This window comes from Neoarius graeffei, chromosome 3 (genome assembly GCF_027579695.1).
Source record: "Neoarius graeffei isolate fNeoGra1 chromosome 3, fNeoGra1.pri, whole genome shotgun sequence".
Classification (NCBI taxonomy): Eukaryota; Metazoa; Chordata; class Actinopteri; order Siluriformes; family Ariidae; genus Neoarius; species Neoarius graeffei.
The window spans coordinates 24,276,096-24,293,774 of record NC_083571.1 but is presented as its reverse complement, the minus strand read 5'-3'; the positions used below and the strand labels follow the sequence as shown (position 1 = coordinate 24,293,774).

General features: G+C 43.8%; 1 protein-coding gene across 1 annotated transcript in view; it reads right to left on the bottom strand.

The window, feature by feature from the left end:
- Nucleotides 1–17,679, bottom strand: part of prom1b (prominin 1 b) — a 107,785-nt gene that overhangs the window by 4,692 nt on the left and 85,414 nt on the right. Inside the window, exons 20-27 of the mRNA XM_060915840.1 lie at nucleotides 14,578–14,670; nucleotides 14,429–14,446; nucleotides 11,119–11,172; nucleotides 10,935–11,015; nucleotides 9,852–9,920; nucleotides 9,669–9,758; nucleotides 1,164–1,279; nucleotides 385–453 (exon numbers count right to left, since the gene is read on the bottom strand). Coding sequence (XP_060771823.1) covers nucleotides 385–453; nucleotides 1,164–1,279; nucleotides 9,669–9,758; nucleotides 9,852–9,920; nucleotides 10,935–11,015; nucleotides 11,119–11,172; nucleotides 14,429–14,446; nucleotides 14,578–14,670 — 590 coding nt within the window. The remainder of the gene's footprint in view (nucleotides 1–384; nucleotides 454–1,163; nucleotides 1,280–9,668; nucleotides 9,759–9,851; nucleotides 9,921–10,934; nucleotides 11,016–11,118; nucleotides 11,173–14,428; nucleotides 14,447–14,577; nucleotides 14,671–17,679) is intronic.

Here is a 17,679-nt window from a genome sequence, read left to right as displayed (position 1 = left end):
TTGATATTGATTTTGTATTGTACATTGGAAAAAGCTGAGTGTTTGCCTATCAGTATATTAAACAAGTCTAAATTTTGGCAAATATGGTTGTGGCTATATTACAATGCTGTTTATGGTTATTAAGGTTACTTTGAAGAATTTAAAATATAAAATTGATTTATGATTTTTTTGACCAGTTCCATATAACGTTCTCATATGTTATAGTCCATGTCTTCACAATTATTCTAATTGCGTTATAAGCAGCTATGCTGAACTTTTGACTGATACTGTATACTATACATTAATTTGCCATTCACTAGCTGACTATAAAATCATTCACTTCCTATCATTGTTATATGAAGACTTCCTAATGGCATGCAGACCAAAAGAATGGACTTACTGTACCTGCTCATCATGAGGTAATTTATGCCACATAATTGCTCAGTAAGATAACCAATGATATTGGTGTCCTTACTGAAATAAAATGGTGAATACATAAGTGAAAAAAGAAAAGGTACATGAAACAAGAAATGAAAAATAATAGGATGAAATTTAAAAAAAAATTCATTTAGTAAGCATTTTATCATCGTCAGGACCATGGTGGATATGGAGTGCACTGTGCACAAGGTAGAAATACACCATGAATGAGATGCTGTTCCTTCACAGGGCCCCATGTACACACATTCACACCTATGTTCATGTAGCCAATCCAACTACTGGCTACCCCAAGTTTAGAAGTAATGAGAACACATAAAAAAATACCAAGATAGAAAGAAGGAAAAGAAGTAAAACCACTGTGAAAATGAAAAGGTACTAGAATGAATGCAGGCTTGTTTTTAAAGAAATTGATGAAATGATAACAAACAATAATATAAATAAGTAATATCAACTGAGTCGAAAACTAGAAGTAATCCATAAAAAAGGAGGACAAAGAAGGAGAAAGGCATTTAGGCATTTTTAACCATGGAAAAGCACATGGTAAATCTAAAGTAATAAATGAATCAAAAACATTTCATGTTTACAATCAAAAAGGTCTTTTCATTTGAAAACCATTATGTGCTCTAGTTTGTTGGTCTGTTTGATAAAAGCTGAATTTTTCATGCACTTTATCTCAAGAGTCTGCAACTACGAGTTCAAGTGTGAATAGCTATGGTGTGTGTGTGTGTGTGTGTTTGTGCACTTACTCTTCAAATACATCCTCTGTGTCCATTCTACGGTAGAATTTGGCAAGTTTGACAGACACGATGATACTGGGGATAAGGAAAAAACAGCAGCCACCCAGACCGAACCAGAATGTGTTCTGTAATGCACACACACACGCATAAATTTTACACATTAAATATGTTTCTATTTGCTTGGTTCCTTGCCTAGTACCAATAGTAGGGTGACCAGATTTCCCTAGTCTGAAACCGGGACACTTTTGCGCGCGACCATGCTCGTCTACGCACACCTTTTTTTTTTACGTAAAAGTGACACTCAGAGAGGTGCTCTTATCATTTTGTTGAAGCTCACATTTATCAACATCTTACATGAAATAAAACAAACATGCATTTTGTTATCTAGTAGCATAGTGGTATACAGATCAGTTAAATTATGGTCAGACAACAGATTTTGTAATGGCTGAGAATAGGCCAGGCTATGTCCATAGGCCAAATTTAAACTGATTTATTTCACCTGTTTGTGAGAACACCAAGAAGAATGCATATGCACATGTAGGCTATATCTCTAAAATTGTATGCACTATAGCATGAACTTAAAAAGTAGATATGTGACCTCAACATAGCCTAGGTCAGAATCAACCTTACTAACCATTCCCCACAACTGAATGAATAAAGCAAGAAGATGTGTACAAAAGTGAACACTTTAATGGAAGGTGCAACAAGCTGTTCAATACAGCAATATGGCCAAACTGTCAGAATGGTATGTTAAACAGAATCCTTTTTTTTATTCACCTTGTTATCCCAAGATAACAACATAATTAATTCAGGATATCGAGAAAACAACACAACTAATTCGAGATCTCGAGAAAACAAAACCGTTATTCCGAGATCTCGAGAAAACAAAACCGTTATTCCAAGATCTCGAGAAAACAAAACAATTATTTCATGATCTCGAGTAAACAGCTGAGAAATGGTTCATTCAGGTGTGCCAAGAGACTTGTGATATGCTGACTTTGGGGCTATTTCTCATTCTGTATAGATGCAACTTTGGTCATTAGAATGTCTGGAATAATCGATCACCTAATAAGGCAATATTTTGATCAGGGGTTGACACAGGGAGAGATTGCATTAAGTCTTTTAATAAGGGATAATTTCAAAATTAGTCCGCGGCACCTCCGCAGAAGACTGGCCCGGCTTCGTCTCTACCGACGGAGATACAGTGATCCAGCTGAGATCATGAAATAATTGTTTTGTTTTCTCGAGATCTCGAATTAGTTGTGTTGTTTTCTCGAGATCCTGAATTAATTATGTCGTTATCTCGGGATAACAAGGTGAATAAAAAAAGATTATATGAAGGGCCTCTTGCAGCTTCCGTAAATATACACTCAAACAAAACAGCAATAAAGGAGGAGAGGGGCGACAGCCCGAGGAAAGCCCCCACAGGAGCGCACAGCATTTGCAACATAGGCTACCCAACTCAGTACAAGAACAAAACACTTACAGTGTGTGCAGTAGGCTTCGTGCGCATTGTTCTGCACCTCTCGGTGGAAGGGGTAGGTGCCCTGTAAACCTTTGGAAAAGGTACATTTTCTTTTCGGCATAATTGCTGCGGCATTACTGCTGCTAGCTGCTAGACAAAGAACATTCGTGCCAGTTAATGTTTATTTTATTGTTGCATGGCAACACGTTCTGTTGTCTGGAATAATGTGGCTAAATAAACACCCATGCTACAGGGCCAGGGGGCAGTAACCAGGAAAGTTTGCGATTCCTGTCAATTCATCAAAATAGTAAATGCAGACATTTCTCCACTAATGATTCCCACGCTGCTCAGTCGCAAAAGTCGCGAGTGGCGAAAACCAGGACATATCCGTGTCCCGACAGACTTTTGTCGGGACTTGAGACACACAACCCCAAATCGGGACTGTCCCGGTAAAACCGGGATGTCTGGTCACCCTAACCAATAGCTAAGTTGTCGATTCATGACTGTGATCTTGTTTATACATTGATCAGCCATAACATTAAAACCACTGACAGGTGAAATGAATAACATTTGATTATCTCATTACAGTGGCACCTGTCAAGGGGTAGGACATATTACTGTAGGTAGCAAGAGAACAGTCAGTTCTTGAAGTTGATGTGTTAAAAGCAGGAAAATGGGCAAGTGTAAGGATCTGAGTGACTTTGACAAGGACCAAATTGTTATCTGAGCATCTCCAAAATGGCACGTCTTGTGGGGTGTTCCCGGTATGCAGTGGTCAGTATCTACCAAAAGTGGTTGAAGGAAGGACAACTGGTGAACTGGCAACAGGGTCATGGGTGCCGAAGGCTCATTGATTCGCATGGGGCATGAAGGGTAGCCCATATCGTCCAATCCCACAGAAGAGCTACTGTAGCACAAACTGCTTAAAAAGTTAATGCTGGCTAAAACAGAAAGGTGTCCGCATAAACTTTTTCAGCAGTTTGTGCAAAAATAGCTCTTCTGTGGAATTGGACCATATGAGCTAGCCTTCGTGCCATGCTTTGACTGTTGCATGCTGAGATGCTTTTCATGGTTGCAAAGAGTGATTATAGGAGTTACTATATCCTTCCTGGCAGCTTGAACCAATCTGGCCATTTTCCTCTGACCTCTCTTATCAACAAGGCGTTTGTTTTCACCCACAGGGCTGTCGCTCAATCAATGTTTTTTGTTTTTCGCATCATTCTGTGTAAACTCTAGAGACTGTTATGTATGAAAACCCCAGGAGATCAGCAGTTTCTGAAATACTCAAACCAGACCACCTGGCATCAACACCCATGCCACAGTGAAAGTCACACTTTGAGGTAACAATTTTTCCCATTCTGATGTTTGATCATTAACTGAAGCTCTTCATTTGTATCTGCATGATTTTATGCACTGTGCTGCTGTCAAGGGATTGGCTGATTAGAGAACTACAAAAAACTATGGTGGATGGGTGTTCCTAATAAAGTGGCTGGTGAGTGTATGTACTTTCAAATATAATGATGCATCTGTGCTTTTTCTGATTAGCTGTATCCTGGGGCTATGGTCTTACTGTGACACCAATATATTTTTTAGGGGTTTTGTGGTGGCACTGCTGTGATTCATGCTATACCGTAGCTCCATCCATTTGCAACCCAGTTTTGCAGGAAAAGTGTGATAGATATGTTTTATGGGTTTTTTTTTGTCTTTTGAATGAGTGACTAAGGTAATAGTGGCAGGTAATGCAGGGCAGTTTGTACCAGGTTGACTTCCAACTTGCCTTCCAGTGATCCAGTGATGTTCTGCCATACATAATGCTTGGTTACTGTTACTGTCATGATCCGCCCCAGACTTCCACTCTGGAGAATCATTATCTCCCAGTTCAGTGCAATCTGGATCCGGGACGGGACTTCCATCTTGCCGGCACCCACTTCCTGGTTTGCTCTGCTGTGCATAAATAGGCCGTTCTCAGAAAGGGACTTTGCTAGAACGTCTTGTTGGTTTCTCACATCGTCTCTGTGGCATTATTGCTTCCTGGATTTTTGCTCTCTGTTTTTGCCTATTCTTTGCCACAATTTTTGCACTCTCGTCTTGCCATTTTTTTCATGTTTTTTGTGCTACGCTTTTTGTTTACAGTTTTTCGTCAGGACTATTTTTCATGTTTTTTCCTACTAGCATTTTGTCTTTGCCTACCTCGTTTTTATCTGGACTATTTTTGCTATTTTTGTTCGTTTAGTCTCTTGGACTTCAATTAAATTTTTTTTTATTCATTGGATTTTCTTGTTTGTGTTTCTGCTTTTGGATCCTAACTCACCACATCTCGTCACCCATAACAGTATGTTCTGGCCAACATGGATCCAGCGGAACTTAACCATCTGAGAACAGCTATGCAGCAGCAAGGAGCCCTCCTCGGGACCCAACAACAGGAACTCAGGCAGATCACCCAGAACCTGGCCACCCTGTCTGACTCACTCAACCTCCTAGCCACACAAGTCCAGTGCTCCCAAGCAGTGCCTACCCCTGCCCAGCCATCTCTTTCTTCACCGCCCGCCACTGCTGCTCTCCACAAACCAAGACTCCCTTTGCCTCAGCCCTACAGTGGAGAACCAGGTACCTGCAGATCTTTTTTGTCACAGTGTTCAATAATCTTGGACCTTCAACCTCTGGCTTTCTCCACAGAATGCTCCCGGATAGCCTATACCATCACGCTCCTCACTGGCAAGGCCAGGGAATGGGGGACTGCGGTCTGGGCCGCCGATGCGCCCTGTTGTTCCAGCTTCAAGGAATTCTCTGAGGAAATGAGGCAAACATTCGACTGTTCTCTGTCTGGCCGGGAGGCGGCAAGAGAGCTCATGGAGCTGCGGCAGGGGTCCCGATCTACCTCAGATTATGCCATCGAGTTCCGGACGTTGGCAGCATCATGCGGTTGGAATGAGAGTGCCCTGGTCGACGCGTTCCTACATGGCTTATCCGACGCCATCAAGGATGAACTCGTCTCGCGGGATCTGCCGTCGGACCTCTCTAGCCTGATGGACCTTGCCAATCATATTGACGTGCGGGTTCAGCAACGGAGGAGAGAGAGGAGCCGCCTCAGCTTCAACCCCTCTCCACCACCCGCCTCGTCCATCAAACCCATGCAGATAGATCGGGTACGGGTGTCAGCGGAGAAATGACTGCGCTGACAGAGCACGGGGGCTTGTTTCTACTACGGTAAGCAGGGACACATCTGCTGAGCCCGCCCGCTAAAAGGACGAGCCCACCAGTGAATCGAGGGGCCCTGGTGGGCAATGCTTGGAACCAGTCCCCTGCCGACCGACCGTTGCTCCCTGTTATCATCACACTCAACAACCGGCATCACCATCTTCAGGCACTCATCGACTCTGGGGTGGACAGGAACCTGATCTGCTCCGCCACCGCCAAGGATCTCGGAATCCCGTTACTCACCCTCGAGGTCCCTCTCACCATCCTGACACTCAATGGCACTGGCTTGACCACCATCACTCACCTCACCACCCTGCTCACCCTAAGGATTTCAAGTAATCACTCCGAAACTATACAGCTTCACATCATGAACAACCCTCACGTTCCCGTTATTCTTGGATTATCCTGGTTGATGCAGCACAACCCCCACCTAAACTGGACTGACCACAACATCTTGGGCTGGAGTCCTTCCTGCCTGGCCTCCTGCCTGAACTCCGCTCTGCCTCCCGCCAAACCACCTCCGCCCTCAGCCAGTGAGTTTCCTGACCTTTCTCATGTGCCTCCAGAGTATCTGGACCTCAAGCCTGTCTTCAGTAAGATCCGAGCAGTGTCCCTTCCCCCTCATAGGCCCTATAACTGCAGTATCGATCTCCTGCCAGGGACAGCACCACCCAAGAGACGTCTCTACTCTCTTTCCCCCGCCGAGAGACAGGCCATGGAGAAATACATCACTGAGTCTCTGGCAGCTGGGATTATCCGTCCTTCCTCCTCCCCAGCAGGGGTGGGATTCTTCTTCGTGGAGAAGAAAGACAAGTCGCTCCGCCCCTGCATTGACTATCGAGGTCTCAGCGCCATCACAGTCAAGAACTGCTACCCACTACCGCTCATGACTACAGCCTTCGAACTACTCCAGGGAGCCAAGGTGTTCACTAACTTGGACTTACGCAATGCCTATCACCTAGTTAGGATCAGGGAAGGGGATGAGTGGAAGACGGCCTTCAACACCACCACAGGCCACTATGAGTACCTCGTAGTCCCTTTCGGCCTGACTAATGCACCCGCAGTATTCCAGGCATTGGTTAATGATATCTTGAGGAACTTTCTTAACACCTTTGTCTTTGTTTATCTGGATGATATCTTGATTTTCTCTCACTCCCTGGAGGAACATCGGGGTCACGTCCGGCAGGTTCTTCAATGCCTGCTCGAGAATAAGCTGTTCGTTAAGGCAGAGAAGAGCAAGTTCCACCAAGGCTCTGTCTTGTTCCTGGGGTTCATCATCTCACCAGCCAAGATCCAGATGGACCCCCTCAAGCTGGAGGCAGTCACTGACTGGCCCACCCCATCTTCAAGACAAGAGCTCCAGCGCTTCCTGGGGTTCGCCAACTTTTACAGGCGTTTCATCCGCAACTTCAGTATGGTGGCCAGACCTCTCTCAGCCCTGACCTTGACCAAGACCAAGTTCAAGTGGGGGGAGGAAGCAGAAAAAGCCTTTTCCAGTCTCAAGCACAGGTTTACCACAGCACCCATTCTCACCATACCCAATTCAACCAAGCAGTTTATCATCGAGGTCGATGCCTCTGAGTCAGGGGTCGGAGCCATCCTATCCCAGAGGGCCAATGACAACAAGGTCCACCCATGCTCCTTCTCCCACCAGCTATCCCCAGCTAAATGAAACTACGACATTGGCGACCGTGAACTACTGGCCATGAAACTAGCCTTGGAGGAGTGGAGGCACTGGCTAGAGGGGTCTGATCTCCCATTCCTAGTCTGGACTGACCATAAAAAATTGGAGTATCTCAAGTCTGCCAAACGTCTCAACTCCCGTCAAGCCCGTTGGTCTCTCTTCTTCTCCTGATTCAACTTCACGCTCTCCTACCGCCCAGGCTCCAAGCATGGCAAACCTGATGCCCTGTCCAGGATATTCTCTTCCCACCAAGAGGAGTCCAAGTCACCCGAGACTATCCTTCCTCCACGCTGCCTGGTGGGAGCCGCTATTTTAGAGGTTGAGACGCTTGTGCAGAAGGCCCTGGAGAAGGACCCCGGTGAAGGTAACTCCAACAATATTCCTCGTAACCATCTGTTTGTCCCCTGTCATGTGCAAACTTGGGTGCTGCAGTGGAGTCACGGTTCCAAGTTGGCCTGTCATCCGGGAGCTGCCCGAACCCTGGCTCTCATCCAGCAACGCTTTTGGTGACCATCCATCAAGGATGACGTCCAGGAGTTCGTGGCAGCCTGCGACACATGCTCCCGGAACAAGACAGCCAATCAACCCCCTGCCGGCCTACTAAGACCCCTTCCTACTTCGCATTGACCTTAGTCTCACATCGCCCTGGACTTCATCACAGGACTCCCCAACTCAGGTGGCAATACATGCATCCTCACTGTCATTGACCATTTTTCTAAGACTGTCCATTTCATTCCTCTGCCCAAGGTCCCCTCAGCCAAAGAGACCGCAGAACTACTCATCCACCACGTTTGCCGCCTAAATGGTCTGCCTACCAACATAGTTTCTGACCGGGATCCTCAGTTCACTGCACAGTTCTGGAGAGCCTTCTGCAAACTCATCGGGGCCACCTGTAGTCTCTCCTCAGGCTTCCACCCACAGACCAACGGCCAGGCAGAATGGGCTAACCAGGCTTTGGAGGTTGCACTCAGGTGCATGGCGTCCAGGGATGCCAGTTCTTGGAGCAAGTACCTACCTTGGATTGAATACGCACATAACACTCTCCCTTCCTCTGCCACAGGTCTCTCTCTGTTCCAGTGCTCACTAGGGTACCAACCACCACTGTTCCCCAGCCAGGAGGAGGAGGTTGCCATACCTTCAGCCCAGGCGTTTATACACCGCTGCAGGAGGACGTGGGCATTGGCCCGGAGAAGACTCATTCGCTCTGCACTCACATCCAAGAAGCAGGCTGACAAACATCGCTCCAAGGCACCCACCTACCGAGTGGGCCAACGAGTTATGCTCTCCACGTGCCACCTGCCACTTAGGGCTGTCTCTTGCAAGTTGGCACCCAAGTTCCTTGGACCCTTCTTCATCAAGAAGGTAATCAACCCATGTTCCATTAGACTGGCATTACCACTCACCATGCAACGTGTTCACCCTACCTTTCATATATCACAGCTTAAACCTCTGGTTTCAAGTCCTTTGGGGTAGTTGGGGTAGGCATTCAATCAGATGTGTCAAGTGGAAGATGTAGCTTCAAGTTCACTAAGGCAGGCTTAAAACCACTCTACATTGCATTCACAGCTGTTGCGGAGTTGTACTCCTGCATTACACCCTGATCATCAGACACTCAGGTGGTGGGCTGTCATTGCGCTCCACCAAGATGAACCTTTAGCTTAGAACGAGTTATTTTGGTTCATGGCTGCTGCCTGGTTCTCATTCAGCAATGTTTTTACCCCAGCAAGATCTGCAGTCATACCTGTCGCTTGTTTAGTTCCTTCGTTCAGTGAGTTATTAGTTATAAATCAGTGAAAAGGGCTACAAACAGATTTCTGTTTACTGTAGTTTTGCATTTGCAGATACCTAATCATTTAAACATATCCATTTTTTAAACAACCTGAATATTTCATACAATGTAGAGTTCTTTTCTTGTATGAGTTTCTCTCTCCTTCAATCCCCCCTCACCCCGACACATACACTCACTCACTCACTCACTCACTCTCTCTCTCTCTCTCCAAAAACACATCACTTCCATTTTGCAGCACTCAGGGGCTTCAAGTGTGAACAGTAAGAATCTTGTTTTGTGATTTGTGCTGGGTGTGTTGGAACCTTGTTAGCATGTCTGTTATATGAATCTGTACATGTACACTACATTGCACAGGGGAAGCGTTGTAGCATGTCTTACCACTGACTCCACTATGAAACTGCAACCCACAATCTCCAATGAGTCAATGATGTTACTGATAGGTTTGCATTGAGCTACCTCCATCAGTAACTACAGGAAAATACACATTACAGCATTAGTAGTCAGTTTTACACACATTTTATATTATAAAGTACATGAACAATTAGGTACATACACACTCACCGATAGCTGAACCCAGTTAACATACTGTTTGAGGTATCCCATCAGATTCTTTGTGTATTTATCTGTCTCCTGTTAAAGTAATAAGCAACAGAATATCCATGTTTTAATATGAATATTTTTCGTCTTATAATATGAAAACCTCAGAATTATCTTCTAACTGTTAGACATTTGAGTCTTTAAGATCCCATATTCTATTTTTGCTTTGTAATGTCAGTCTGTCAAAAAGATACACTTCCCAAACCTTTTAACCATTTTGTACTTGTAAAAATAAAACGTATCTTAAATGTGATACTGCATGTACTGTAAGTATTTAATTTTCAACAGACACTTATTGCTGATTTTTTTTCTTGGGTTTCTTCAGTTAGTTCCTAAATTGTGCTTTATTGGGCATATAGTACACGAAGCAAGATCTAGAATACCCTGTTATACACTATGTACATGTGAACATGTACATATGTGAATATTCATAATTAGAGACTTAAGCTGGTAACTTGAGTCTAAACAATACATCAGTATTTACGCTAGGAAAGTTTTCTGTATTTATAGTCGACTAACATGTGCTTAATATGAATTTCAGGATGGTCGATTTGGATTATTAAAAGTCCCCAAGTGTAATTCATGCTGCTGAGTTTTCCAAATTTTTCTTGAATAGAGGTATAGGAAGTATTATTTGCTGAAAAAAATGTCTTCACAAATTGGCATCTACTCACGTTATTTGACAGCCCATAAAATAGCATGTGTGTTCAAATAAATAGAGGCTACTTTTACTGATAAAATTCAGTCCTTGAGATAAGCAAAAATGGATTTAACTTACAGTCAGGAATGTATGAATAGTGCGTAAGACTGTGCTTTTCATTCCTTATGAAAATGACATGATTTATATGACAGCATACTGCTATTGTAGGTTACTGTCGAGTGGCTGTATAATATTATAGGCTCATTAATATTGGAATGCATTCAAATATTAAGTAATTAAAATCCGTGTCCATGGGACAACTGTACAAAGTAGTATGTGCTATAATACGCCTTGTATCTTTTTGTATTGTGTATGAATGAATGAAGTCATCACTGTAGCACTGATACCTTTTTGACCACATGTGAGGCGTTGTTGGTAATTAGATACTCAGCTGAATCAATGGCACTCAGCACATTAGTCACTTTTGTCTGAAAGAGAGGCAATTAATAAATGAACAGTGGATGTGTGTGCGCATGCAAAAAAGAAAAACAGGCAAACATCAAAAATATAAACTTTGAACTGTGGACTTACAGGAAGTTCTTCAGCTGTGGTCTGTAGGAACCTGATACTTTGACTTAATGAGCTCTGGAAAAGAAATGAAGCACGGCATTGCTTGAATAGATAACACACACACAAGACTCCGACAGATAAAACTCATGGCACATGTCAACCCTTATGTTCTGTTCAAGTCAAAAGTCAAAATAGGCATTTTACTGTTCTCTAAAAGTGAAACAATCCTGAAAGTGATTTTCCAACAAGCAGGGCTCTGTAAAAAACTCAGTTTGTGTCTGTCTGGTTTTACATTGCCCCACCCTCAGCAACCAGTACTCCATCGCTCCCGAGTATTAACAACTTCTGTTTGTTTCCCAGCTCATCAAAGACTCTTTAGAAAACACTCAGTCACTATGCAGCCTTGCACCGTTCATGTGCTTGGCTATTACCTTGCCACAGATCTGAGTACATTTCCCAGTCTGTGAATCCAGTGCTTTTTCCCCAGTTGTGTTCTTGCCTGTTGTGTTTTTACTTCTGCTAACTTTGTTGGAAGAGGTTATGTTTTCACCTCCATTTGTCTGTTTGTTTGTCTGACTTTTCCCAATGTACCTCAAAAAGTAGTGAACAGATTTTGATGAAATTTGGAGGAAAGATGAGCCATGGGCCAAGGAACAATTGATTAGATTTTGATGCAAATCCAGATATGTATGTGGACCCAGGTTTTTTGTTTGTTTGTTTGTTTGTTTTGTTTGTTTGTTTTTTGTGGATATGTGGCTTGGTGGAAGTATACACTCTACTGAGTGCCCTTTTATAGGCTTGGTTTCTTTCCCATTGTTCCTAGTGTGTGTAAAGTTATTTAATTGGTTATCAATAGTTCCTAGGCATTTTTGTATTATTTACTTCTAGGGTTTGCTGTTTGGCCTTCTCCTTGTTCTTCATCTTGCCTAAAATCTAGTTTTGTTCAGTTCAGCCGACTGCTCAACCCACCTGAGAATACCAGCAAGAGGAGTCAACTCCCTGTTGTTTCCTACAACAACATTTCAAACCAAATAAGTTTGAATGAGAAGCCAAAACATTGAGTATTTCTCTTGCAATGTTCACTATTTATCCGCAGAAACTTCAAAAGTGGCCTTTATTATCTCTCTGCTAACTGGAATCGCATAAAAGAACAGCATTTTTGGGAGAGGAAACATGGTAATATGAACCGTTCACCACTTTATTCCCTGTTTGATCATCCATAATCCACACATTGACAATTTTGTGGGATATGCAGAGACAACTCCCTCCCTAAACTAGCTGATGACCCTCTCAACCAGACCAGACCAGACACCTTCTCCACATTCATCTAATCACAGGCAGACAGTAAATCACCCATTCACTCATTGTTGGACCTCAAGCCTTTCCCACACTACATGGGTAAACACCCACCCCTGTTTCTGTGCAATCTGGCCCCTGAAAAAATTCCAGCAGTCAATTAGTGGTTCCAGGGCAGTGTGGAGGCATGAGAATCTGTTCATGAACAACTAGACAGGACTCTCGGGTGACAGAAGACCCAGGCTGATTGGGACCACAGGAAGGTACCTGAATACAGGTTGGGAATAGTAGTTTGACTGTCACCCAGAGAAGTGCAACTTGGGCTTGATTCCATGAAACTCATCATTCTACATGGGAACAGCCAAGATCCTCCATTGCATCAATAGGATTGTACATAAGGTCCAGTTACCATCACAGTTCCAAATGTCACCATCTTTCCAGGTCACTCTCCTCAGGACTATAGTTCCAGGACTCCTGCCTCCAAAATGCTGTCCCCTCTGACAATCCACCAGCTACCGTAATTGCATGCTCATGGGATCTTCAGCTGAACTCCAACATAAGAGGGGGATTTCTCTAGTATCTGGTAGACACAGAGGGTTATGTCTTGGAGGAGTGCTCATGGATCTCTGCCAAGGATGTTCCCCCTCCCGTAGGCAGGATCCCATTAATACTACCCTGATCACCCAACACCATTTGGGCTATCAAGTCTTTACACCTCCCACGGCAGCATGTGCCCAGTACTCCATCTTGCCTGAGTACTAAAACCTGTAGTTTATATCCCAGTGTCTATATAACAGGACACTTCATCTTCTCACCAGCAGATGTCATGGTCACTGTCGTACTTGTTGGATTACTCTTTGGATTACTCCTTGGCCTTGTTTATGTTACGGACTGATTCTGTCTACATAATGACTTTACTTATGGTTTATGTTTCTATTATGGTGGTTGTCCTTTGTGTCTGAAGAGGGCTTTTTGTTTAGCAATTAATTGGACAGATCGACTTGCTTAATGGACCTCATCTCATCTCATTATCTCTAGCCGCTTTATCCTGTTCTACAGGGTCGCAGGCAAGCTGGAGCCTATCCCAGCTGACTATGGGCGAAAGGCGGGGTACACCCTGGACAAGTCGCCAGGTCATCACAGGGCTGACACATAGACACAGACAATCATTCACACTCACACCTACGGTCAATTTAGAGTCACCAGTTAACCTAACCTGCATGTCTTTGGACTGTGGGGGAAACCGGAGCACCCGGAGGAAACTCACACGGACACGGGGAGAACATGCAAACTCCACACAGAAAGGCCCTCGCCGGCCACGGGGATCGAACCCGGACCTTCTTGCTGTGAGGCGACAGCACTAACCACTACACCACCGTGCCACCTGCTTAATGGACCTGTGTGGGAATATTTTAAAGTGGAAGAACCGTTGCACTGAGGTAGTCCTACTCTTTTGGCCTGGGGAGTCTTGATCCAATGGTACGAGAGACCATTATGACTAGAGACAGCCAGGCTGCAATGGATGACCAGGACTGCTTAGTGTTATGTCCATGCTCTGATGCGCTCCACAGCACTTGCTGTCACCATCTTTGTGACCATTGGGTCTTACTGGTGATCTCTTCCACTCACCCTGCCAGGAATCAGTCTTCGCATACAATATGGCTGACAAGCCCAAATGTAGCTCACCGAGGGTTTCAGACCCATTAGCTATCCTCACCATGTTTAGCCAGCCTGCCAAAACTGTTGTCCGGGGTGGCTGCTGTTGCATGCTGATAGCTACGACGTCTCTATTATAAAACAAAGATTAAATCCATGCTGCAGGAAATGAAGAGAGATAGTTGGGTCACTAAGTAGTGAACAGAACATGAGGGTTATTGGCCTCTAAATTATACACATACATTCTATCCTACTCACAACAACCATGTAAAGAGTAATTTGGTCCCCTCCTAAGACCCACACATCAAAACCAAACACAAAACCAATAGCACAACTTCACATATTAGATCAATTACATTTCCTGAACCCCCTGGCTTACCCTGGCTCTGACAAATTTCTTTAGTTGCATATAAAAAGGGTTGGAGCAGGGTTAAAAAAAATAAAGGGAATAGGTGAGTTATTCAAAATGAATGATTGTATGTTATTGGGTTTTGTAAGTTTTTGTAGACAGTGTGTGTGAAGAATTACCATGACTTGCTCCATGGGCACGATTTGCTCTTTATGGATCTGTCTGATGCTGCTAGCATGACCCTTTAGTGCATTTGCGAGAGCACCACGTGGCTGAAAAAGTGTAAGAAAGAAGAAATTATAGTCAGAGCAGATCTCACTTTTGTACAATTTTACACATACGAGAGACCTGAATGTAGGGTGCGTAAGAGCTGACGACAGAAGTACAGTAACAGATTACACACACACATGCACACACAGCTTCAAGTTCACTAAGGTAGGCTTAATACCACTCTACATTGCATTTGCGACTGTTGCTGAGTTGTACTCCTGCATTACACCCTGATCATCAGACACTCAGGTGGTGGGCTATCATTGCTCTCCACCAAGGTGAACCTTCAGCTTAGAACAAGTTCTTTTGGTTCATGGCTGCTGCCTGGTTCTGTGACAGCAATGTAGCAAAGGAGCTTAGCTTTTACCCCAGTAAGCTCTGCAGTCATACCTGTCGCTTGTTTTGTTCCTTCGTTCAGTGATTTATTAATTATAAATCTATGAAAAGGGCTACAAATAGATTTCTTTTTAGATTTGTATTTGCAGATACCTAATCATTTAAACATATCCATCTTTGGAAACAACCTGAATATTTTATATAGTGTAGAGTTCTCTTTTTATATGAGTTGCTCTCTCCTGCGATATTTTCCTCACACACAGAAACACGTGCAAATCTTAGTGTGTGTGCATGTGCATGTGTGTAGGACTCCCTTATGAATGGCTCGATTGTGTGGTTCAGATGTAGACCACCATAAGTCCAAAAAATTTCCAGAGGTTAAAAGCTACATGATAACTTGTCACAAATGCACACAGTCTACTTCTGTTAAGATGTTTTTAAATGCCAAGACGAATTAAAAATTAGATGAAATTAAAGGTGTATCACAAATGCAGTAGAAGATGCCTTGTTGCAATCTATACAGCAGTTTGTATGAGTTAATTCTCTATATAAATTAGCACTCAAACCTCAAAGCACGGGCAGCACAGTGGTGTAGTGGTTAGTAATGTCACCTCACAGCAAGAAGGTCCGGGTTCGAGCCCCATGGCCGGCGAGGGCCTTTCTGTGCATAGTTTGCATGTTCTCCCCGTGTCCGTGTGGGTTTCCTCCGGGTGCTCCGGTTAACTGATGGCTCTAAATTGACCGTAGGTGTGAATGTGAATGGTTGTCTGTGTCTATGTGCCAGCCCTGTGATGACCTGGCGACTTGTCCAGGGTGTACCCCGCCTTTCGCCCATAGTCAGCTGGGATAGGCTCCAGCTTGCCTGCGACCCTGTAGAACAGGATAAAGCGGCTAGAGATAATGAGATGAGATAATGATGATGACCTCAAAGCACAGGGTCTCCATGCAAATGTTCAAAAAAAAATATTTAATGTTGCCTTCATTATCTGTACTGCGATAATAGAGACTGTTCAGTCAAATGGATGCTAGTGTTTTGGTATGTTTCCTAAAAAAAGAAAAAAAAAGCAAGAGCTTCTTTCTCACTTATCTTTTTTCCAGCAATGCCATATTAATGAGAAATCCAAGTTAGAAGTAGTGGTGAATTAGACAGAATGCAGTGCAGTTGTTATGACACAGTTGTTCTGAGATACAGTTGTTCTGACTAACTCAGCTGGGCTAGTTAGAAAATCTACAAGATAACGAGTGTGCATGTGTTCCCAGAGGTATTGCCATAAAAGATGAACCTTTGGAAGCGGTGTCAAACAGATGAGGAGGTGAGAGAGCTAGACAGACTTAAGGACTAAAGTGCTGCTGCATCGCTGTCTTACAAATAAAGTGAAGGCTAAAAAAAAAAAGCACTATACAAATAAATAAAATAAAACTGAATTAAATCTCATTGGAACAGCAGTGTGAGTAATGTAGGAAACTGTTATCCAATGAAACTAGACCTTGGGTGGCCAACCCGCGGCTCGCGAGCCGCATGCGGCTCTTTGCCTGGTGTCATGCGGCTCTTATGTTCATATCGAAGTTTGTGTTTGTGTTTTTTTTTTTATGTGCGTGTGCGCTTTGCTTGAGTTCAGTATGGTATTTTCATCAAATGCATCTTTGCTTTGCTTGGGTATATTACGGTATTTTCAGGTCATGTCAAATGCGCATGTGCGTGAGATAATCGCCAAGTTTTTGGGCAAGGTGTATCTTGTGTCAAGTAGCCTCTCAAAATGGCAATGAAAAAATGCACACCAAAACGAAAATATGAAGACGAACATGGGACATTTTTAACAGAGTGGGAGAGTTTATACTTTTTTGTTGAACGTAATGGCAAGCCATTCTGCCTTATATGTCAGTCGTCATTAGCTCATTTCAAAGCTTCCCGCCTTCCTGAATAAGCAAGGAGCCAGATATGCAACACTAATTGAAAACCTGCACGAAAGCTTTGTAACCCGTGATATACAACTGAAAAGGCCACAGGTTACGTTCCTCGTCGACCCATTCAATGCGGAGACGGACTGTTTGAAAGCCCCGCTTGTCACAGATGAGGCTGCGGCTGAGTTGGAGATGATCGATCTTCGTGAGGAAGACCAACTGAAACCTGTTTTGAGGGAAGGCACCATTGAGTTTTGGAAAAGTGTGCCATTGGAAAAATACCCGAATGTAAAACGGGCTGCGCTTAAGATACTGTCAATGTTTGGGTCAACATACGTCTGCGAGTCTGTGTTCTCTACCATGAAACATGTGAAGTCAAAGCATCGTTCTGTTCTGACTGAAACCCATGTGAAAGAACTGCTTCGAGTGGCAACGACAGAATACAAGCCAGATTTGAAGAGGATTGTTCAAGGCAAGGAATGTCAGAAGTCCCAGTAAGCAACATGCATAGTAAGTGCATACAATATTGATTGCTGTAAATGACTGGCCTGTGGTATTAGTACTGACTGAAGGAGTAAATTTCTCTCATGTTGGCGTGTGACATTTACTATTAATCTGGCTGAGCAGAGATGCGTGCTTGAGCGTGTGCGTCTGTGTGGGGGGGGGGGGGGGGGGGGATGTTCATGTGTGGTCATGTGTATGGTGCGGCTTTTTTTTGGTAATGCCATGAGTCCCACTAAGCAGCATGCATAGTAAGTGCACACAATGTTCAT